Source organism: Mesoplodon mirus (assembly GCF_964341445.2).
Source record: "Mesoplodon mirus genome assembly, chromosome: 13".
NCBI lineage: Eukaryota > Metazoa > Chordata > Mammalia > Artiodactyla > Ziphiidae > Mesoplodon > Mesoplodon mirus.
The window spans coordinates 23,630,874-23,652,885 of NC_138989.1; the positions used below are offsets into that span (position 1 = coordinate 23,630,874).

At 58.5% G+C, this 22,012-nt stretch overlaps 2 protein-coding genes across 3 annotated transcripts in view; both read right to left on the reverse strand.

The window, feature by feature from the left end:
• Positions 1–4,492: 4,492 nt before the first annotated feature.
• Positions 4,493–9,114, reverse strand: CASTOR1 (cytosolic arginine sensor for mTORC1 subunit 1). 2 transcript variants are annotated; one of them, XM_082641087.1, is made up of 9 exons: positions 8,850–9,114; positions 8,174–8,244; positions 6,796–6,983; positions 6,578–6,710; positions 6,179–6,302; positions 5,610–5,723; positions 5,360–5,442; positions 5,170–5,241; positions 4,493–5,042 (listed from the first exon to the last, which is right to left on the reverse strand). In XM_082641087.1, the coding sequence occupies exons 1-9, from the start codon at positions 8,960–8,962 to the stop codon at positions 5,035–5,037; spliced, it is 906 nt and encodes a 301-aa protein (XP_082497213.1). In that variant the 5' UTR covers positions 8,963–9,114; the 3' UTR covers positions 4,493–5,034. The 2 variants fall into 2 exon arrangements, with proteins under 2 accessions (XP_082497213.1, XP_082497212.1); XM_082641086.1 differs by having other exon boundaries at positions 5,170–5,264.
• Positions 9,115–11,474: 2,360 nt separating this feature from the next.
• TBC1D10A (TBC1 domain family member 10A) overlaps positions 11,475–22,012 on the reverse strand; it is a 30,763-nt gene continuing 20,225 nt past the window's right edge. Inside the window, exons 3-9 of the mRNA XM_082640171.1 lie at positions 18,650–18,757; positions 15,119–15,225; positions 14,327–14,441; positions 14,179–14,244; positions 13,290–13,479; positions 13,017–13,171; positions 11,475–12,287 (exon numbers count right to left, since the gene is read on the reverse strand). Of these exons, the coding sequence (XP_082496297.1) occupies positions 11,817–12,287; positions 13,017–13,171; positions 13,290–13,479; positions 14,179–14,244; positions 14,327–14,441; positions 15,119–15,225; positions 18,650–18,757 (1,212 nt within the window). The 3' untranslated portion in view covers positions 11,475–11,816. The remainder of the gene's footprint in view (positions 12,288–13,016; positions 13,172–13,289; positions 13,480–14,178; positions 14,245–14,326; positions 14,442–15,118; positions 15,226–18,649; positions 18,758–22,012) is intronic.

Below are 22,012 nucleotides of genomic sequence, written 5' to 3' on the forward strand. Positions count from 1 at the left end.
GTTATTGCCCGGTGAGCACCTGTGCATGGGCTTTTTTTAAAAAAAAAAATAAATGTATTTATTTATTTATTTATTTTTGGCTGCGTTGGGTCTATCATTGCTGCGCGCGGGCTTTCTCTAGTTGCAGCAAGCGGGGGCTACTCTTCGTTGCGGTGTGTGGGCTTCTCATTGCAGTGGCTTCTCTTGTTGCAGAGCACGGGTTCTAGGCACACAGGCTTCACTAGTTGTGGCACGTGGGCTCAGTACTTGTGGCTCGCGGGCTCTAGAGCACAGGCGCAGTAGTTGTGGCGCACGGGCTTAGTTGCTTCATGGCATGTGGGATCTTCCCGGACCAGGGCTCGAACGCGTGTCCCCTGCACTGGCAGGCAGATTCTTTACCACTGCGCCACCAGGGAAGTCCCTGTGCATGGGCTCTTGTCAACTTAGAAAAGGCACACCTAAATTTAAAAGGCCAGGGTATGCCAGCTCAGGACAGGGCCTGGAAGCTGCCTGGAGTGGAGGCTCCTGGTTTGCGGAGAGAGCAAGTATAGGTGAGACACTGGAGGGGGTGGGGGCCAGGGGTGGGGTGGGGGTGGGGGGGCTGGTCTCAAAGACAGAGCAGGGGGGCTGCGGAAGGCTGGAGGCAGGGGAGGGAGGGAGCACATTAGTGCTGGGGAAAATATGCTTCTGCAGCCAGAGGAGAGGGAGACCCAGGCAGGGAGACCAGCGGGAGGTCTGGGGTGGCCACATAGGCAAGGACAACCGTGGGCTGACTCAGGGCCCTGGGAAGTGGGGTTGCTGGGCTGCAGAGGGCACTGGGGCTGGGTCACTGCAGAGAGCTCAGGCTGAGGGGCGTATGCACAGGGGGACAGAAAGCAGGGCTAGGCTCCCTTCGGGCTGTAGACAGAAGAAGAGGGACAGAGAAATGGGCAGAGAGGGAAGAGGGAGACGGGAGAGGCTGGGGTGGAGGCGGCCCGGGGCGGAGGGCAGAGGTGAAGAGGTAGGGCTTGGGGGGCTGGGCAGCACAGCCCACCACTCCCCAGGGGAGGGCAGGAGCTGGGCCTTCTGGTATCAGGGAGAAGGAGAGCAGGGGGCCCTGAGGGAATGTGGGTCCACAGAAGGAAAGTGGACAAGAGGGTGTACACGGGCACAGGTGTGAATGTGAAAACAAAAGATGCAGACGTGTGCACGCACACGTGGACATAGAAAAACTGCCCCAGCCACAAAAACAGACACACAGAAATACATGCCACAAACGCTCACACACACGCATAGATGCACACACCAGCCACACATACATGGGACACATGCAGACATGGAGCCAGGCACACAGCTGGTGTTTATAAGAAATTGGATGCATGCACAGCTATAGACATCCAGACATCCAGACCTCCGACATGGAGCCATAAGTACAAGGACACATGGACACTGAGACACACATGTAGACACACATACACTTTCTGGTCAAAACAGACTTGCCTGTAGATGCCCATGAAGGCCTGCACACTGTGAATGCACACACCGGTGCAGCACACCCATCCACGTGGCACCGTGACCAACCCCCTGGGAAGGGAGCTCTGGGCAACCCCATTTGAGATACCCCTGGCTCGGGAACCCCAGCACCACGGCTCGCCTGGGAAAGTGAAACACAAACCCCGCCTGTTGCCCAACGGGCTCACCCAGCCCAGCCCGGGGTCAGGGAGGAGGCAGGGCCGCACCTCACGTGCCCGCCCACGCGCCCATTGCCACGCACTCATTGCCACCAGCGGCAGACACCCAGTCACCAACGCAGACAGCTGGGATTGAGGGATCTTGCAAAATCCTCCCGGTCCCTCAGGGTTCAGCTAAAATATCCCTTCCCCCAGGGAACCTCCCCAGGCCCCTAGGGGCACTATTGACCTTCTTTTTGAATAATGGTTCTGCCATGCCCAGCTGTGTGACCTTGGTTAAGTCACTTCACCCCTCTGTGAAGTGCTTCGTTTCCCCTGTGTAAAAGGGGGATAATGAGAGCGTGTGTTGAATACATGAATTAATGGAACACACTGCTCCCCTCTCCCACATACAGATGGGGAAGCTTCCCTGGGCTCACAGTCAGCCAGCTGCAGACGGCTGCCCCTCCTTCCTCCTGCTTGGACCAGTCCCACCCCATGGGACCAGGTAGAACATGGAGAGGGCGTGGCCTTATTCTCCCCTCTACGTAGGAAAATAACCCTACTTTGGAGCAACTTGGTGAGCGTGGGACCTCACGGCCCTACGCAGCTGGGGTGGGGGTGAAAACCTTAAACCCTGAATTTCTGCTCAAATGCCTTCGAGGAGGGCTGAAGAGGTCACTTCCTCTGTATGAACACGGAGATCAGAAAGGGTAGAAATGAGCCTGGGACTCTTCACGCCTGAGGTTTGCTCATCTCCCGTTCCCACCCACCCAACAGCCCCCCACCCTGGTTCATATCCTCCCAGCAGATGCCGGACGTGGGGCTGAGGGGCTGAGGGACTGCGGGCAGGGCCCTCCCCGGGCATGGGCTGCATCCTGAGAACAAGCACTCAGGCTCAGCAGTCCTTGGCCTCACGCTCAGGAGTGGCCGCGCTGAGGCAGACAAGTGGACTGGGGCTCCAGGTGAGCCAGCAAGCGCCCCCAACCTCAGTTATGAATGACCCAACCCGAGGCCTGGGCTGACCAGACCGACTTCCTTTTCCCTAGAACTCTCTGGAGCCTGGGTGGACAAGGAAGTGGTTCTGCGAGTCCCCCCTCCCCCGGCCCGGGACAGCTCAAGACCTACCTGTCAGACAGCACCCAGTGCATCAGCTGTGCGAGAAGACCTGGGTCATATCCCCTTCCCAGATAAGCTGTGTTCTCCAGGCACTTCCCAAGCCCTGTGCCCCAACCCCAGGGAGGTTTCGGTCTCCTGCACTCCCTGAGCAGGTCTCCCCATCTGTAACCTGCCAAGAAGGCCAAGAGCTGGCCCAGTGACCCCCAAGGACCCTAATGCCCTGGGAGCTAACAACTCCACACACAATTGCACGCATGTGGCGGAGACGCAGGTGGACATGCTGGCCTCTAGGCCTGGGCCTGAGTTGTACCAGCCCACCGGGGCGGGCCTGTGGCCTCCCACCCAGCCCAATCCCACGGGCAGCCGCAAGGTCTAACCATTGCCAGGTTAGGACCCAGTCTGGGGGACCAGGTGAGACCTGACACACTTGGAAAACTGGGATAACAGAAACACCCGAATCAGGCAGTGACTCACAAACTGACAGACAGATGGACAGACCCCCAGAGCTGGACGTAAGGCCAGGAGCTCTCTAGCTACAGGTCAGGCAGCCCCATGAATTCTGGTTCTAAAACCCCCATCTCAGCCCAGGACATCCCTCGAGCCAAGGCCCAGGGTGGCCCCTCCAGGGAGAGAAGCAGGACCCTCCCCAACCCAAAGACAAACTACAAACAAACGCCCCCTTCCCAGGGCCCAAGGGTATAGGATCCTGAGGGAGTTGCCTCCTAGGTCTCAATGCACTGGGGGAAACGGAGGCCAAGGGGAAGGGGCTGGCCCAGGGTGCCGACCGCCACTCACCGGGCTGGGCTGTGCTCCCTGCTCCTCTGATCTTCAGCCCCCAGGTTCCCAGGGGCAGGGTGGGCGCACTGCCAGAGGTCTGGCCCCGTTCTGGCTTTTCTGGGGAGCCACCATGACCTCTGAGTACGCTGAAGTCACGCCCTTCTTCCCTTCCTGAGCGCGGGCGGGTCTGGGCTGAGGGCACCCGATAACTTCCCCAGCACATCTGTGGGGCCCCATCGGGCCACAGTGGAATCCCAGCTCACAGAGCAGGGAGGTGGCCCCTCTGTGACAGGAAACCCCGGCCCAGATGTGCGGAGCCTCTGGCCCCAGCGTGCAGCCATCGAGGGGAGAGGGGGCTCCAGGTGGCCTCCAGGCCCCTGTCCTGTCCCTCCAGCCAGGGGAAGCCCAGTGTGCAGACTCCCAGGTGCACACTCTGACCGGCCCCCTCCCACCACTACTCCAGGAGAGCCCTGGTTGCAAGAACTGACTGCTCCCGTGAGGGACAGCCAGAACTCAGGCGTGGTCCAAAAGAAAGCAGGCAGCAGCCTGAAGGAGAGGTGCTTTAGGGCTCCCCTCCTTGAGGGGATTCTGCAACAGGCCAGCCACACCCAAGGTGGCAGGGAGGCTGGGGGACCCCCAGGCAGGAGGGTCTGGGAGTCTCTTCCCTGTTCTGAACCTTCTGGGCTGTTCAGAAGCAGCAAGGAATGAAGAGAAAGCCCGGACCTCAGAGCCAGGCAGCCCTGGACAGGAATCACGTGACCCTGGCTAAGTCACTCCACCTCCCAGCGCATAGGTCCTTTGTCTGGAGAACAGCGATAGCTCATCTACGCTCTTGAGGTGAGAACTGAGGGAGGTGAGGCCCGGAGCCAGCTGCACGGGGAGAGTCCACGACCTCAGGCAGAGGGGCCCTGGGGAGCTGCGGGGCAGGCATGGCCAAGGCTCGGACAACCCCAAGGACCACAGCCCGGCCAGCTCACTACAGGCTCTTTATTAACAAGCTGATTAAAAAAGAAGAGAGATAGAGATGTAAAAATACTTTTTTTGGAGGCCCCAGGAAGGGAAGGCACTGTCAGAATTCACTTGTCCAGGAAAGGCAACAGAGCCAGAGGCAGAAGGGAGATCAGACCTTCTGGGGAGCAGCCGGCCCACCCAGGGCGCTGAGAGGGGGAATGCTCGGGCCTCAGGCAGGGAATGTGCAAATGCCGAGGCCCTGCAGGGAGTGATGGGTTGAGGGCTTCCTGGAGGAAGCCCTGAGCACCGTGTTCCCCTGCGTTGGGCAGACACGCGTGTCCACATGAGAGCCAGTGTCTGCACGCAGCTTACATACACAGAGCGGAAGGAGGAGTCCCCCGACAGGAACATCCCAGAGCTTGAGGAAAAAGCTTTGAGAAGTCTCTGGAAGCTTGCGGACAAGGGGAGAGCCTGGAGGCTGCTGTTCCCCTCAGGGCCTCAGGAGCCCAGACCCTCCTGCCGATGCTGGAGGACCTTGATGACACTGCCAATGCCATCCTCAGGCACCTGCGGGCAGGTGGACAGAGGGAGGGGTCAGGGCTGCCCAACTTCCTGGCCCAGCTGGGACCACCTCCTGCCACCCCACCCCCTCAGCGTCCCTCCAGGGGCCCTGGCCCCAGCCAGCAGCGCTCACCAGGGCATGGTCGAAGTTGAAGGTACTGATGTAGTAGGCGGAGATGTCGGCCGCAGCCAGGGGACCTGCGATCTGGGCCACAATCCCACACTCATCTGAGGGTTGAGGAGAGGTCCATGTGGATTGCCCTGATCCCCACTCCCACCCCCGGCCCTTCCCAAGCCCCCGACACACGAGGTGCAGCCCTCACCGAAGCCCAGGGGCTGTCCGCCGATGCGCACCATCCTCCACAGCTCCCCTGAGGAGCTGGTCAGCAGCAGGTCACTGGGGAACCTGGGGAGGCAGGTGGACAGTGGGCAGGGCACCCCTGTCCCCTCCTTGCCCCACTATGAGCTCCCTGGGCAGGTCAGCCTGGTGACCTTGGAGTCTGACGCTCTACCCCCTCCCTCCCTGGGGCTGGCTTAGGGCCTGTGGCCCACCTAGGGTCAGGGGTCACATACTTTTTCTGTGTTTCAGCATCCATGACAATGGAGATGTAGCCCTCAATGAGGGAGAAAGCAAAGAAGGTGATGGAGCTGGATCCAGGGCCACCAGAGGCTGCCTCCTTAGGGGGGCTGGGGAGGGAGAGTAGGCTCAGGTGCTCTGTCCACTCCACCTCCCCGTCGGCCTCCACACCTGGGAAGGGACTGGCACAGCTGGCCCTGGGCACACCCTCCTCTCCCTGGGCCACTTTCTCCCCTTCCAAGCGCCCTGACCTCCTGCTGGTGTAGGTGGGGATGGGGGAAGATGATGAACCCTGCTTGTGCCAAAGACACAGAACCCAGGGCCGGAGGGCCTGCCAGGGCACAGCTCAGGGGTGGCTCTGCCCACACCAGAGGGGAGGGCTCCAGCTGCGGCATCAGGACCTTGCCTGAACCTCAGTGAAGGACACATGTGCATCGCAGGCTGACAGGAACCCCAGACACAGAACAGGGCACAGAACCCGCAGAACCAAGGGATGGGCGGAAGGTGATGGGAAAGAGCACAGGGAACAAGGTATGAGGACAGAGACAAACGCAACAAGGCCCACCTGTGCGAATAGAAGAGGACATCAATGAGGGTGGTGGCGATGGCTGGCAGCGTCTCAGGGTCCAACGTGAGGACACAGAAACGGTTCTCTGGGCTCTGGATGGGATGCACCGTGGGGCTGGGCCCTGCTCAGGAGGGACAAGGTCGTGGCGGGTGAAAGGGTGACTGTGGGCTGCGACGCCCCCTGGTGGCCAGCCAGAGAGGAGGCCTGGGCTGGGTGCTGGGTCACCATCTTCATGCAGGTACCTGCCTGAGTTTTCCTGGCCCCACCTCCCTATCTTATGAGGGGGGTCAGTGTCAGCTGGTCTCCCTAAGCCCACAGACCCATCTGCACAAGGGAAGGGGCCCAGTGGGAAGAGGAGCCCCTGCCCAGGCCTGGGTGTCAGAGAGCGGCCCTCACCATGCTGGGCACGGGGAAAGCCGTTGCTGGAATCATCCCTGGCAACGGGCACAGGCTCCCCGCCCACCTCTCGATAAATGTCGAACTCCTGGGCCAGCGTGTGGATCACCACGGACAGGTCCTGCTCTCGCACCTGGGCCACAGGAGATGGCACAACATATGGGTCCCCAGGCACCCATGCTCACCCTGCCCTGCACCAGCACCTGCAGGAAACTCACCAGGATGAAGTCTGTCTGGTAGGTGGACAGCATCAGCACCGACACGTGGTGCTCGGCCAGCGGTGCAATTACTGAGCGGGCGATCTTGGTGACGCCAGCAGCCTGCACTGCTGCGCCACTGTGAGATGACACGTTCAGCACCAGCCACGTGGCCTCGGCCACTTGCAGGAACTCAGATGGGGGCAGCTCTGTGGGGCAGGGGGCACATGCCCAGTCAGGGCCTACAGGGCTGGACCCTGCCCTCAGTTTCCCTGTCTGAGCCTTGGAGGGCTCTACCAAGGTCAGGTCAGGTCTGGAGACTGGAGCTGTCTTCCTCCCCCAAGTTCTGCTCCTGAGACCTGCATGTCTGCAAGGACTGAGAGGTGCTTCAGGTGTTGGCCTGTCAGGGATTGAAACTTCCCAGTTAAGATCAGAGCTCCAAATCCAGACAGAGCTGAGTTCTAATCCCAGCCTCACCATTTACTTTTTGCTGACCTGGGGCAAATGATTTAACTTCTCTGAGCCTTAGTTTCCTCCTCTGTAGAATGGGATGACGGTATTCTATGGATTCACAGATGCCTTATACCACATGGCACCACCAGGGGGAGCAAGCAGACCACGTTGGCTGGGGGATGCCCTTCCCTCTGAGCAGACCCAGACTTTTCTGCTGCACAAATAGGGAAACTAAGGCCTGAAGTGGCGCTATGTGGGATGGACCAAGCCCCAGTTGGCTGGCCTGAGGCTCCAGGCCTGTCAGGATGGGTCAAGCTGGCAGGAGTAGAAGGCAGATGTCAGCTCCAGGGACCAGGGAGGGACCAGGCTGGCGTCCAGTCCAGAGCAGGGGCCACAACCAGGCGGGCTGCTAATCACCCAAGCACAGCTAGGAGGCCGGCCAGGATCCTGCCCTGGGCTGGCTGCCTGCATTCCTTCCCCAACCCTCGGACTCCTGGAGTCGCCAGACCAGTCCGGGAGGGGGTGACCCACACCAGGGAGAGAAGTCCAAAGAGAAACAGTCCAAAGGCAGGGGCGGTGTGTGTGTGGGGGGTGAAACAGCCACAGAAACCCGATTCTTGCCCCAGAACTGTAACTGAGGCCCTGCTGCTGGCCTGCGGCTGCTAAGTGTCCTCCACACACAGCCCCATTATAAAGCCCTCGTGGGACCCTATAAGATCAGAACCGTAACTATACCCACTTTACATAAGAGGAAACAAACAGCTCAGAGAGGGGAAGTGACTTGCTCAAGGGCACACAGCCAGTGAATAGTGGAAATGGATTCGAACCCAGATCCATCCTCTTTCAAGGCCCCAGCTCTTGAGACCTTGGATCCTAGCATTCGGTGAGAATCTCGCAAAGAGCGCAGTCTCCTTCCCCTACTCCCCCTCCCCAGCCCAGCCCCCACCTTTGAAGCCCTCCTCGTCCACCATGAGCGTGTAATCCTCTGGGGTCTCCGTCAGGCTGAAGAACTTGCACCTGGTTGGGGGGCGGGGGCATCTTCAGCCTGGGTGGGGCGGAGGGGGCGGGTAGACCCCCGCCGGGCGCCTCCCTGCCCCCTCAAGCCTCAGTTTTCTCCCCAGGACAGTGGGGTGTGTGCCCCATCTCCGGAACTGCGGAGGGTCCCCTCCGCAGTTTCCGCCTCCCCGACCTCTGCAGGAGCCCCCTGCCCCTCCATTCCGGGAGAGAGGAGAGGCTCACCCGCGGCGACAGTCCCCGGGCGTCGGACCTTAGGCCCCCAAGACCAGCCCCTCTGACCCGATGGGAGGCATCTGGGAAAAGCTCCCCGCGGTCGCCAGGAAGGAATGCCCCCACCTGACACCACTAGGAGTTAAGCATTGACCATCCCAGGCTGTTTGCGCCTTAACCGGCCCTGGGAGGGGGCCTCACGGGGCCGGATAGGCGGCGGTCCCAGGGAGGGTAGGCCCAGGCCGGATGGCGGCCGGGGGCGGGGGGAGGGAGGGTGGCAGAGAGGGCTCTCCCCGCCTGCTGCCGCTGGCCCCGCGGCGGTCCTAATCTCCCGACCCCGTCCCAAAGCGACAGTGGAGCCCACCCCCATATGTGCCCCGAACCCGGGCGCGCACCGGCTTCGGCGGGGCAGGAAGAGCAGCTTGATGAGCGGGTGGGTGTAGAGCCAGAGACCGGGGCGGGCGAGGCTCAGCACCCGCACCCGGTGCTCTAGGATGTGCAGCTCCATCGCTGCCCGTGCGGAGCCGACCCCGCTGCCAACCTGGCCCAGGCCGTGGTGGGGGCGGTGCCGGGGGGCTTAAATGAGCCGGGGGGCGGCCGAGTCCACGCCGCCAGCTACGCCAGCTCCCTGACGGCCACGCCGTGAGGGGCGGGCGGCCAATCCAGGGTGGCCACGCCTCCTTCTAACGCCGGAGCCACACTCCTCTCCTTCCAGCCCGCCGAACTCCGCCCCTGCTGCCTCCTCCCCCTCGTCAGTGGTTCGGGAATCACCCTCTGACCCCACCCCCGTCGAGTCCTCTAGGCCCGGCCCGTGCCTCGCCCCCTCTCCGGGCTCCGCCCTTTCCGTTGGACTCCCGCCGCGCTGGGGTCCGGAGCCTGCGGATGCTTCGGGTCATTTCTGTCCTTGGGCCCGCATCTGGGCCTTATGATTAATTTCACTGAGCCTTGGAGGGCCACAAGACGAACCGGGGCTGGGCTGGGACAGAACGCTGCCCCCAAATCCGTGGAACACGGAGGGGTGGGGTCCACTGTGCAGCCCAGGCGACCCTGTGGTTCTCAGCCAACAGTGTCCTGGCGTCTTTCCCCCTCCTTCCTCTCATGGCTCAGCATGGTGCAGGGCCACCAGAGCTGGCTGGGGTGGCGGAGACAAAAGTCCCCCAGCAAGGGCTGTCCAGGGCTGGTGTTGATACGTACCCCTCCCTGCTTTGTGAGCCCTGTCAGTGGACTGACAAGGTGAAACCTAACCTGGACTTGCTGGCCCCCACATCTGTTCCTCTCACCCAACTTTCAGAATAGGGAGGGCCCCAGCCACCTCTGAGCAACATGCTGTGGGGTAGGGAGCTGAGGGTGGCCAGGCCTAACACTTGCCCAAAACTCAAACTTTGGGGGAACAGGGCCATGCATCTGGGGCTCACTGGGTACTCAGCTCTCAGCAGAGACTTAAGCCTTCAGTCATTAGCAGAACTTACATGGCCTGAGCACATCTAAACTTGCTTCGTGCCCAAGCAGGCCCCCCCAACACTGGCAGACACCCCAGATCTGAGGCTTGTTAGTGCCAACTTGGGCTCATTTCAACATTAGGGCTGGCCTCCTCAGGTCTATGAAGACTCCAGTAATGAGCAGGCACCAGCACACCTAGGCTGGCTCCTAGCAGGACGGAACACGCTCCAGGGGCCCTTGTCTGGCCCAAGCGTCTGCAGGCCTCAGATGCAAGGCTTTGAACCAAACAGGTTAAAGCAGGCCTCAGGTCTGATTGGGACCCAGCAGGCCTGAGCAGGCCTCCTGCCTGCTCAGGGGCCTCTACTGTAGGCGGATGGAAGTGGGGCAGCACCTTTCCCACTGGACTCTCTGGCATGGTGGATCCCAGTGGAACACTGAAGCCACCACATCCTGGCCAGTCCCCTGGAGGGCCAGGGGAAGGGGAGTGTCCTCTAAGGCTGAGCCCCTCATCTCGTTGATGGCAGGTGCAGATGGGGTAGGGAGCCACAGGGGTGAGGGGTAGGAGGTAGGAGGTGGATGGCTTGCTCTGACAGGTTCATGCGACCCTTGACCTCCTCAGGCCTCAGTATCCCCAGCGGTACCAGAACAAGATGTTCCAGGCCGAGGCCCTGCAATGCCTAAAAGCTCCCAGGGAGGCTCTACTCCTCTCTCCCCCCTCCCCCATGGCCTGGCCCACCTTGGTGGCCTGCCAGGAACAGCCACTATTGTTTGACTGGAAAAGCTGCTTCCTCAGCAGAAGGGGGGGCCTCTCCCAGGGACACCCTGTCCTCGCCCTTGCTGGTCATCAGTTGTGACCATAGTGCCTGCATGGGTCCTCAATGGCAGAGTCTGGTCACCCTAGTCAGGAGAGGTAGTGAGGGGCTCTGGGTACAAATGTTTCCTCATCTGTAAAATGGGGATAATAATAAAGCCTACCTGATCAAACACACGACACAACCACTGCAGCCGGGTATATGCTACGTGCTCAGTAAACGGCAGGCGACCTTTTATCACAGATCCAGATTTCGCCCCACACCCCTCTAACTTTGATGGAGGCCTGGGCTGAGCATGTGAGGGCATTCATGATCACCCACCGTTGGCACCAGCACCCGACCCAGAATGAGCACTCAGTACCTTACTGGGGCCCGAAGTGGCATCCAGGCCAGCCCTTGGAGGAGGAAGACCCTGAAAGGACCTCCTTAAGGAGCCCCTCCCCTTCTGTGATGGGTAGGCATCAAAGCCTGGGAGGCAGGCCCTGCTTTGCCCCAGCACTGGTGACCCTCATCCATGGCAGATGGTGGCCATGGGGCAGAGGGGATGGAGTAAGGGGATACAGGGGCCAGGAGTAGGGGCTGGCCCTAGACCTGGCATCTCCTCTGGCAAAGGTCCTTCTCAGAGAGGTTCTAGTGCTGGGCTGTGACCAGGAAGGGGGGCTCTGGAGGGTGTGCAGAAGAAATGCTGAGCACCAGGGTTGGCACCCTCTTCCCAGTCCCTAGCTGCACAGCAGCTCTCTATACAAGTGTATTTATTTCTGTACAAAACCATGTTTCTATTTTACACAAACAGCACCCCACCCTTTTCCCCTCCCTTTCCCCTCACGTCAGTGCCCTAGCCCTGGGGAGCATCCCCCCAGGAGGCGGGTGCTGAGTGAGGCCCCACCCATCGGCCCTCACTTCTGCCTGCCCCAGCTGGGCCGGCCTGAGCTCCACTCTGGAGAAAATAAATAAGGAGGCTCAGGCAGAATCTGTGCTGGGCCAGCTAGACTCTCTGCCGCCCAGGGGCCAGGCAGCCAGGCCCTCAGAGTGTGGGCAGGCCCTGGAGTGTCAGTCCGTGAACCGTGTAGGTGTGTGGAGACCCCAGCCCAGGGGCCTGAGCTGCCAGGGTTACAAGTAGGTGTCCTCACTCTCCTGGGACGTCAGGCTCTCCTGGGAGCAGTGGTAGGCTGAGTCCTGGGGAGCTGAGTCTTGGGGGTCCTGGTAGACCGGGTCCTTTGGGGGCACATCCCGTGGGGGGCATGCATCTCCCGCAGCAGCTGCCACCTTGGCTTGACTTGGGGTCGGGGGCTTGTCCCGCTGCCCACTCGCCTTCGCCTGCTTCTGTTGCTCCTTCTGGACCTGCTTGGGCGGCTTGTACTTGCCTTTGGAACCAGGGAGGGGGGCATCTGGGGGCAGGCGGATGGATGGTGAAGGTTGCAGGGTGGGCCACGGGCCTGGCTCTGCCTCCAGGATGGCCTTGGCACCGTGCAGCCTGGGTGGAGAGTGGCACTGTAACTCACCCCGGGTCTCCTGCCAGCGCCGCAGCTGGATGAGGTGCTCACGCTCTATCTGACGCTCTGTCACTGGCAACTCTACCACCTGTGGGGGCAGTGACAGGCGGGTGGGCACCAGGAAGAACCTTCCCTTTCTGCCTCCCAGCCTGGGCCCCTGCTCTCCCTCAGCTCCCCCAGCCCTGGTCACTAAAGGCTGACCACAGGAAGGGTGGCGGGTCTGGACCCTGTGGTGGTCGCAAGTCCCAGAAGTGAGTGCCAGGTGAGCCAGGCACTTGAGACCCACTGCCTCAGAGAAGAAAGCTCATGAGTCCACTTGCCTAAATATGTGTCACCTCATTACAGCCCCAGAGAGACAAAAATCCACAAAAGAAAGAAAAAAAGGCTGGGACTTTGGTGGCGGTCAGTGGTTAAAACTTTGCCTTCCAGTGCAGGGGGTGAGGGTTCGATCCCTGGTTGGGAAGCTAGATCCCACATGCCTCGGGGCCAAAAAAACCAAAACATAAAACAGAAGCAATATTGTAACAAATTCAATAAAGACTTTTAAAACAGTCCACAAAAATAAGAAAAGAAAGCCAAAGCCGTGGTTGTAGGGCCAGGGAGCAGGCGGGTGGTGGGTTGCACCTACTTTCATTCCCTCGAACCTAGGCCTCTCTGTTCCCCCTCTTCTTGTTCAGACAGAAGAATGGGGTCTGTCCACACTGTTCTGGGCTGCTGAGCACAAGACCTCAGGGGCAGAGGGCTACCAGGCCCCCCATCAAAGGGCCCTCAAGTCTCCCCCTCCCTCCCGGTGGTGAGGGGAAGGTGTGGGCTGTACCTCCTGGACCAGGAAGGCCTCCTGCATGATCTTGGGGCTGAGGCTCCGCAACCGCTCGATGGTCTCGTACTGGCCTTGGCAGGCTTTGAGCTTCTCGGGGGAGCCCAGTGCATGCTTCAGCAGCACCAACCCCACCCGGAAGATGATCTTGACTCCTGCATAGGGGAAGCGGGCAGTGAGTGCAAGAGGGCCTTTAGAGAGTTTCTCTGGAAATAGAGGCCTCCTGTGGGCTGGGCTGGGGGCAAGGGTGCTCCCCCAAGCCCAGCCCGGTACCTTCGCAGAAAAACATGTCCCAGACACGCAGCACGGAGCTCCAGGGCAAGGTGCGTGAGAAGGCACACATGAACCACTCTGTCATGTAGAGCAGTGGGTCGATCTTCTGCTGGCTGAGGTGCTTGTGGGCCACGGGAGACACCTTCTGTAGCAGCGAGAAGAGGATCTCCCCATCCAGCTGGATGGCCTCCTGGGGGGACAGTGAAGCCACAGGGCCATAACCATGGGCCCACAGCAGCCAGGGCAGGAACTACACCCGGCCCCAGCTCCAGGCAGGCATCCATTCGTTCCTCAGGCGGCTAATGTTGCAGGGTGTCAAGCTCATGCTGGGTGCTGGGATACAACAGTGAGCAAACCAGACACAGCTAAATCCTCCTCATGGGGCATGTCGTGCAGAAGGCCAGACAGACATGAATTACAGAAGCAATGAGACCAGAGGGAGGGGAGAGGGAGGGGGCTAAGTGACCAGAACATGGCAGGAACAGGAACACTGGGGGAGCGTGTGCCGGAGGTGCCACCTGTCAGAGTCAAGGACAGCTCCGGAGGGCTGAAAGCTGAGGGGAAAGTAGAGTTAGAAGTGGAAGGAAAGGGGCAGAGGTTTAAGCCTATGACAAGGCCGAGGCAGGGAGGAACTCGGTACACTGGAGGAAGAGCGATCCTGCCCAACAGCCGCCCGGCTGGAGGCAGCGACGGAGGGAGTGTGGGACTGATGAGGCTGGAGCCTGGGAGCCCTGACCCTGGCAGGCCTTGGGACTTCAGCCTGAAAGCAACAGAAGGCTGGGAAGGACTTAAGCGGGGACAGAAATGGCTTAGAGAGTTAAGGCCTAGACAAAGGGCATCCAGGCTGGGGTGGGTCTGAGGCCAGGGCCCAGGCCCAGCAAGTACTCACCAGTTTCTCACTGTAGTAGCCGGGCAGGTACTTCTCACAGATCTGCACCAGGCACCAGAAGGCTTGCTGTGGGCAAAAGAGACGTGAGGCCTTGCTGCTGGCTGTTCCCTGCCTGCCCGCCGCTCGCCCGCCCGAGGCCTGGTAGTACCTCAGCAGGCATGTGCATGAGCAGGACGGCGGCGATGGGCGCCTGGGCCTGGCAGTAGCCCTCCTCAGGTCGGTACAGTGTGTAGGCCTTCAGCACACGGAATAGGTCCTGCTGGCTGTGGAGAGGCCAAGCGGGGCAGGAATGACAGGTGTGACTCTGCCACCCACTACCCTCACCTGTGCCCCACCAGATGGGACCTGTCTCAGAACTGCACTTCCCTGGAGAGGGATGTGACCTGATTGTGGTCACCAAGAGGTCAGTCTCCCACTGTAGCACATCGACTCTCAACTCCACCATTTGACAGGTGAGGGCAGCGGCTCAAAAAGAAAGCAGGGGTCAGGGCAAGATGCCAGATACAGGGTAAGGATGTGTCTGGGTTGGAAGTGTGGGCCCCTCACTCAGCAGCTGTGGCCTCTTAGCCAGGCCAGCTTTGTTCCAGGTGTCTGTCTTGGTTCCAGGGCCTGGCCTGCCATATCTCTCCTCTCCTACATACTCTCTGCCCACCCAACTCTCTCTATCCTTCTTTCTCCCCACCAAAACCTGTTTCCAGAAGAAGGCCAGGCCAGGCAAGCCCTAGCACTTTGGGGACTAAATGATGAAGTTGCCCAGACGTAAGAGGAGAAACTAAGAGGACCCATCAGACTCAAACCAAAGAGGGGAAACTAACAGTGTAGTTTGGGGCCCCCAACTCCTGGGACCCCAAGATACCCTCAAACTCATTTTTACCTCCTCTCTCCCTCTGAGGGAAAGGGCGAAGAGCCACCTCCAGCCCACAAGGCCCAGCCTGCTCACCCGTGGCCCCCCCGGGACACAAACATCTCGTGGAAAGGGAACTGCCGGTGCAGGTCACGCTCAATCACATCCAGCCACTTGGGGTCCCCGGGGGACATGTCCAGCTCCTGGAAGCAAGGTCAAGAGCATCTCTTAGGAGTTAGAGATGGCTAGGAGGATACAACTGTCCCAGGTTTTGGAGGAGCACCCACCACCAGGGGAAATGTCCACCCGATCCCATCAGAGACTGGGCCTTCCCGAGGACATGTCAGAAAGCTTGGGCAGGGGCAGAGACAAGCAGAGCTGAGTCCTGGAAACCCTGACAGGTGATCCAGGCTCCAGGAAGACCAGTGTGGGCAAGAGTATCCATCATAGCTGTGGCTTGAAATAACCTCTAGGCACTTCATTCAGGACTCAGACACCTTATGTTACACCCTTAAGATGGAAGGTGACTATCAAAGCAATGGCTACCACCTGGAAGCACCACTCTGAGCACCGTTTAAGATGGCACCCGTGGGCCTCACTGACTGTCCTCCTCAACCCCCAAAAGACAGGTCCTATCATTACACTGTTCACAGATGAGGAAACTGAGGATCAAAGAAAAGCTACTTGCCCAATGCCTCATGGTTAGAAAAACGGTGCTGCTGGGCCTGGAAGCCAGGTTGACTCAGAGCTGTCAATCCCAACTCCTCTGCTGCCCATATCCCTGTACAAGTGGTGCCACATATTCGGGAAGGGGTGTGTGTGTGTGCCCTGCTGCACTGAGCACTGTAATGACACCTGTCAAACCATTAGCCTTGGAGCCATCTCTGGGTGCTGGGGTTTCAACAAACTTTTACTCTTTTCTTTGAACTTCCATGAGCATTTTAGCATGAGTTCCATTTATAAAAACAAAGCTACTACACACAAAACAATCACTACTTGGTCATTTGAAATGTTCTATATCTTGACTTGCTTGTTGGTTACATGGGTATTTATTATTTGTCCAAACTCTGAACTGCATGGTCAAGATCTGTGCATTTTACTTTACGTAAGTTCATACCTGAACTTTAACCAAAGAAGAAAAAAATCAACGGGAAGGAAACCTAGAGGGCTGAGCAGGGAAGCAGACAAAGTACTCATAGCCTGCCATGCTGGACAGTGTCAGGAGAGGACCCCAGGAGGAAGGCTGGGTCCTCAGCAAACATATGGATGGGTGTAGACCCAGGTCCCTGCCCAGCAGGTGACTTCATATAAGTCCCTTTTGCCTTTTATGCCCCCTCAGTGGGGGTGTCCCAGCATTGAAATACGGACCCTCGGGTGCCAGGTAACTTGACATGAGAGAATAAGTACTGAGAGAAAAAGCTGACACAGTGCTAGAGGCTGGAGGGTGGAGGGAGAGGCCAGGCGCTTCCACGGAAGGCCCTGGAGCAGGCACATGGCTGAAGAGGTGGAGGTGCAACCTGTAGGGCCCCGCACACCCTCAAGATGGGGGCCTGTGTGTGTCCTATGCACCCTGCAGGTCAGGCCCAGGGCTGGATACTGTCTGAGTACGATGCAGGTTTGCTTTTGTCGGAGGGAGAGGAGGGTCCCACAAGTTCTCCTGAAGGTTCCAGTGAGGTGGGGACCTGGGAACCCAAAAAGTCAGTTGCTAGGATATGCTCGCCGGCTACCTCAGCAGTCCAAGGCACTCAGCCACACAGGGGTGGGTGAGAAAGGAAAAGGTGTAGCTGAAGGGCCTGCAGGGAGAAAGGTACTGGGAATCAAAGGCAGGTGTGGGCCACTGGGGATGATGCAGCTACCACAGCCCCCAGGGAGCCTGCAGGCGCTGGCGCCATCATGAAGTGAAGCCAGAGAAGAAAACCAAGTAAGAAAAAGGCTGGAAGGTCCTGCTCTGCCTAAGAAAGGAGGAAGAAGTAGCAAGTGCTGAGAAGAAGGAGCCACCAGGGGCTGAGGAACCTGCCCTGACAGCTGAGGTTGGGGTCAGCCACCTGGGTCTGAGGGGGAGCACAGGAGCAGGATATGCTGCCACCACCAGCCCCATCACTGCACCCTTGCCTCTGGGCCCTTGTGCCCACAGCAGCCAGAGGGAGCTTCTCATCCTGTCCACTTCCTCTACCTCACCCACAGGCAAAGTCCTTCCAGGTGTGTTCACAAACCACTGTTCTGGCCCCCAGGACTGCTTTGGGGACCCACCACTCAGCTTCAGAGCATCTTGAAGGCCTTTCTTGGCAAATCTACCTCCTCCCACAAGCAACCTTCAAGACCCCACAGAGGTGGTCAATTCCTCTCTGGATGTACCACTCCCCAGACATGTAAAGCACACAGAACTCCGTGCTCTGCTGCTCACACAGGATGCGCTCATGTCTGCTAACTGTGGAACCAGGAGGCTGACTGGGCCACCCAAGTCTTGGCTCTCATGCCTGCGCTCTGGCAGCCAAAGGTAAGCTATGGGCTTGGGGTGAGACTCCCACCCCTGAACCTCCCACTCTGCCCAGAATGCAGCCCCCTGAAATGGAAGAGATGGAAGACTCTGGAGTCCAGAGGCCGCCTGAGTGGGGCACAATATTGGTGCTCTGTGGGACAGTCCAATCGCCCTGATTCAGGTCTGGCTCCAGCCAGACACTCCACCAACCCCCGATCCCCCGGGGCCAAGTGCTGCCAGCAAACAGCTCTCACCTCCTCCAGGTCAACGGCAGAAACTCTAGGCTGCCCTGCCTACTCTTCTCAAGGAACAGGTTTGGCGGCACAGGAGTGTTCACTGAAGCATGAAGCATATCAACAAAGAGCTGGTGGCCGGCAGCTTTGTCTCATTGCCTGTCACCAGCTCCAACAGCCTGGGAGATGCCCTGATGCCTGGGGCCAAGTCTGGCAGGTGAGCCGGGGCAACCCCGGGGAAGCCAACTGACTCCCCTAGTTCCCTAGAGGAGCAGGCTAGAGGAGCTGCCCAGCCCATGTGGGCCCCAAGAAGCCCCATGAATGGAGGGGGTGTTCTTCACACTGGCAATCATGGAGCCAGGGGGCAGCAGGAGGGGAAGTCATGGCTTCAGAGGGTAACCTCTCTGACCCTGACTGGCTTCTAAACTATAAGGATACTGGTTTGGCTCTGCCATCCCTAGTGCAGACAAGCCCATAAGAAACACAGGTGAACCATGTCTAGCTGGCTTGGACAAAGCAGGAGAAAGAGTAGAGGATGGGAGGCCAAGAGGTGTTAGGGTTCTGTGGCCCTGCTGGGCAGGCCCCCAAAGGCCCAGAGCACAGGGCCCAAGGCAGTCTGGGAGGTGGCCCACTGAGTCCAAGAGAGCAAACCTGGGCGGTTGTCAAGAGGAAGAGCTAGAAGTGGGGGGTTTCAAATCTGTCCATCCCACTGAGGCCTTCTCGGGGCTAGAACCTCAGATGAGCAGTGCCCCCAGGAGTCACAGACTGACCAGGCCTGGCAGTCAGGCTCTTGACAAGTGATCTCCTCAATCACTCATACTGCTAAGGTCCAGCTGAGCACACAGAGGATCACTGCCACGCAAAGGAAGTCAAGAGACGAGGAAGGGAGGACAGGGTGAAGGAAGGGCAACTCACGTCAAACTTTCCAGGGTTCTGCTGCAGCTTCACCTTGCCTCCTGACAGGTATTGCCAAGCACGGCCCCGCAAAGAAGGTGGGATGCCCTTCTGGCACCGCAGACGGATCTGAAAGTCAAAAGGAGGGCTGTGCCTATTCATCCCGCTGGGCTGCTCCCCCAGAGGCTGTGTGCTAGCCCACCCCTTCTGCTGGTGCTTGTCAGGCCTTCAGTGAGCACGTCAGCAAGAGCCAAAAAGGGGAGAAAAGAGGACTTCTCCCCTGTTGCTACAATACTGCAATCAGATATGCTGCCACCAGGTGATGGCAGAGTCCCCGTGTTCCCTGGTCGAGTGATAACACAGGTATTCTTTTTTTGTTTTTTTTTTTGACCACGCTGTGCGGCTCGTGGGATCTTAGTTTCCCGACTACCAGGGATTGAACCTGGGCCCTCAGCAGTGAGAGTGCAGAGTCCTAACCACTGGACTGCCAGGGAAGTCCCCAACACAGGTATTCTTGAAGTCTACCACAGGATTGTGAATCCCCATCACCATTTTCTGAATCAAAGTGGAACCATACAAGTTAGAGGATTCCCATGGGATGTCACCAGGAAGGGATCTGCACAATGTGGAACACAGCTCAGCCACAGGGCGAGTAGCTCACGAGATGACCTAGAATGTGCCCAGACACATGGCCTGGGCACTTTCATGGGAGTGTTTGTTTAAGCAGCTGTGTGGCAGGACACATCCAGCCTAGAGAAAAGCCCTCAGCAGAATTCAGAAGGAAGATGGGAGCTGATCAAAATGGCTCCCTCTTTGTTTGGTCAAGAATCCCCTCTCTTCTGCTCTCCCTGACCCTAAGCTCCCAGGATTACCAGACCGCAGCCGAGGCAGCTGGCCTGGGTACCAGTCCTGATTCCAGCCCTTGCTAAATAAAATGGCACAGGCCTTCCCCACTACTCACAGCGCTGACCTTAGCCAATCACTTCTCATCCACAGTAAGATCAAAATGATAACAACTAGGATTCTATTAGAAGTGGGGTGGTGGTGGGGGAACATGACTAGCCTGACACAGTCTGTATTCAATAAATGATGGCTTCATCTCCACCCCTCCAATCCCAGGAGGATGCCTGACACAGAAGCCCTGGGCCTCGGGCTCGCACCTAACTAACTTCCCCTCACCTGGAAACCCCCTCAAAGAGTCCCATTGGAAGCTCTCGAAGGAGGGAGCACAGAAGGCCCGGGCTTCCTGATGACCAGCACAAACAAGGCAAAACTTTCCAAGGGTCAGAGAGTCAAGAACCAGGAAGGAGACAGGCAGACAGGCTGAGGGCAGTAGGGGAAGAGCAGAGTGGCTGGTTATAGGAGCCAAGTTGAGCTTCTGGGACTGCCTGACAAGGGGGGAGAGGAAGGGAGCAGAAGGAAACTGCCCCAGACTCCACGAACAGTTTCCTGCTGCTGTGGGACAAGGGTCTCCTGAAGGAAGCCGCTTGGTCTGGGCAGGCTTTGGCAAAGGGAGGCCCAGAGCCACAGGCCCTTTAGTCTCCCCTAGGGCCAAGCTCAGCTGGAGCCAGCCCCCACATATCACAGCCCTATCATACTTGGCCTGCCCCAGGGGAGCCCAGGAATACCTTCAGTCCACTAAGTTCTCAAAGAGGCCGCACCCTCACCCAGGCCCAAGGCTGGGGAGGTGGGGATGGAGAGCCAGGAATACAGCCAGCCTTTCCCACTCTGGCCTCTGGAATCCTCCTCAGCACAGGGGTGCTGGAGATCATAATCTCCTCCTTAGGGAGGAGGCAAAGGTGGGGATCAGCAATGATAAAGCTAGAGACAGTGCTCAGCAAACAGAAAGCACAAGGGATTATCATTATCTGAGGTAAGGCCTTGGGAAAGGAGAACTGTGAAGCCACACCCAGCCTGCTGAACTCCAGGAGGGCAGGGCCAAACTTTGAGCAGAGCCCTACAGGGGAAGACAGAATTCCAGCTAGAGCCTGCCTCCCTGCAGGGCCTGGCCCCAGTCCTGGGGACTCAGGATAAGTGCAGTGGGTCTGGATCCACTTCCTGATGCAGGTGTTGTCCTTCCTGTGCCACAACTTCCTGACCACGGGGAAAGCCTAAGCCTGTGCAGCAAGGCAGTAAGAGCTCCCAGGGCCAGCATTGCAGGAGAGAAGCAGAGGGCTAGGGCCTCTGGGGAGGGGAGGGTGCAGCCTCCTGCAGTGGCCCCAGCTGGGCAGGAGTAGCCTTGGCCTCTAACCACAGTGCCAGGGAAGCAAAGGGGAAGAGGAAGTGATGCTGGCTGCTCTGCTGAGAGGAGCTCCCCAAGGCTCCCCTCTGGAATCCCCATCTGCGAGGGAGGCTGGGGCAAGAATTCCACAGCCATCTCCCTGCCACCCACTAGTCACCACAGCAGACAGTGGAGAGGGAGCTGAAGCTTCAGCGTAAAAGCCCGAGGACTGAGGAAGCAGGAAAACTGACCCCAGAGTCAGGCAGGAAGCAGTTGAAGAACAGCTGCTCTAAAAAAAAAAAATTTTTTAAGTGAAAGTTTTTCTAATAAGCAAAAAATGAATGCCCCAAAGCCCACATAGAACAGCAAGAAAGAGCCCTGGCCTGGGTGCACCTTTCCTCCCATGGGCTCAGGGCTTTACAGTAGGAGCCTTGCAACAGGACTGTCATTCCCACTTGCCCAGGGAAACTGAGGCTGAGAGGGTGAAGTGACTCACCCAAAGTCACACAGCTAGCCACAGGCACGAAGAGAGGGAGGCCGTGGGGCTGGGCCCAAGCCCTTATGTGACCTTTGGTCCTGGGCTTTCTGCGAAGCCCTGAAGCCAGCTGTGCCAGCCTGGAGACCAGCATGTCAGCAGACAACAGCAGGCCAGCGGGGTCACTGTGCACTGGGTACTTGTGCAGAGAGACCCGGCTGTGGGACTGTGGACAGGCCTCCGCTAGGCCAGGGAGTAAGTAGACCCTGTTGAGGTAGACAAGAGTATCAACACATACATGTAGTGGGCAAGGATGTTCCTACGGAGTGATAGAGCTAGTGCCTAAATATAGCCCGCCAGAAAAGGACCACAGGGTATTTTCATTTTTATAAGACCATTAAACTGTGAGGTTACTTTTCTTTCTTTTTGCTTTGTCCAAGGGGCAAGAGGGAACTCATCAAATTAATCTAGAGGGTGAGGAAAGCCCCTTATTGTGGTTGTGAAGAGTGCAGGCACTAAAGTTAGACTGCCCAGGTTCAAACCTTGATACTGTAACCATCCATAAAGTGCAGATACTATCACCACCAATCTCATTGGGGTGTTATAAGGATTATCCAAGTCAAGTGCCCAGCACACTTCAAGTGTTTAACATACATTGGCTATTATTAGTATTATAAAGTCCTCCCTG

Coding starts and splice junctions, on each gene's coding strand:
- CASTOR1 (XM_082641086.1), bottom strand. CDS start 8,962: ATGGAGCTGCACATCCTAGAGCACCGGGTGCGGGTGCTGAGCCTCGCC. Junction 6,984..8,173: donor GGACGAGGAGGGCTTCAAAG/GTGGGGGCTGGG, acceptor CCTGCCCCACAG/AGCTGCCCCCATCTGAGTTC. Junction 5,724..6,178: donor GTCCTCTTCTATTCGCACAG/GTGGGCCTTGTT, acceptor CTCCCTCCCCAG/CCCCCCTAAGGAGGCAGCCT.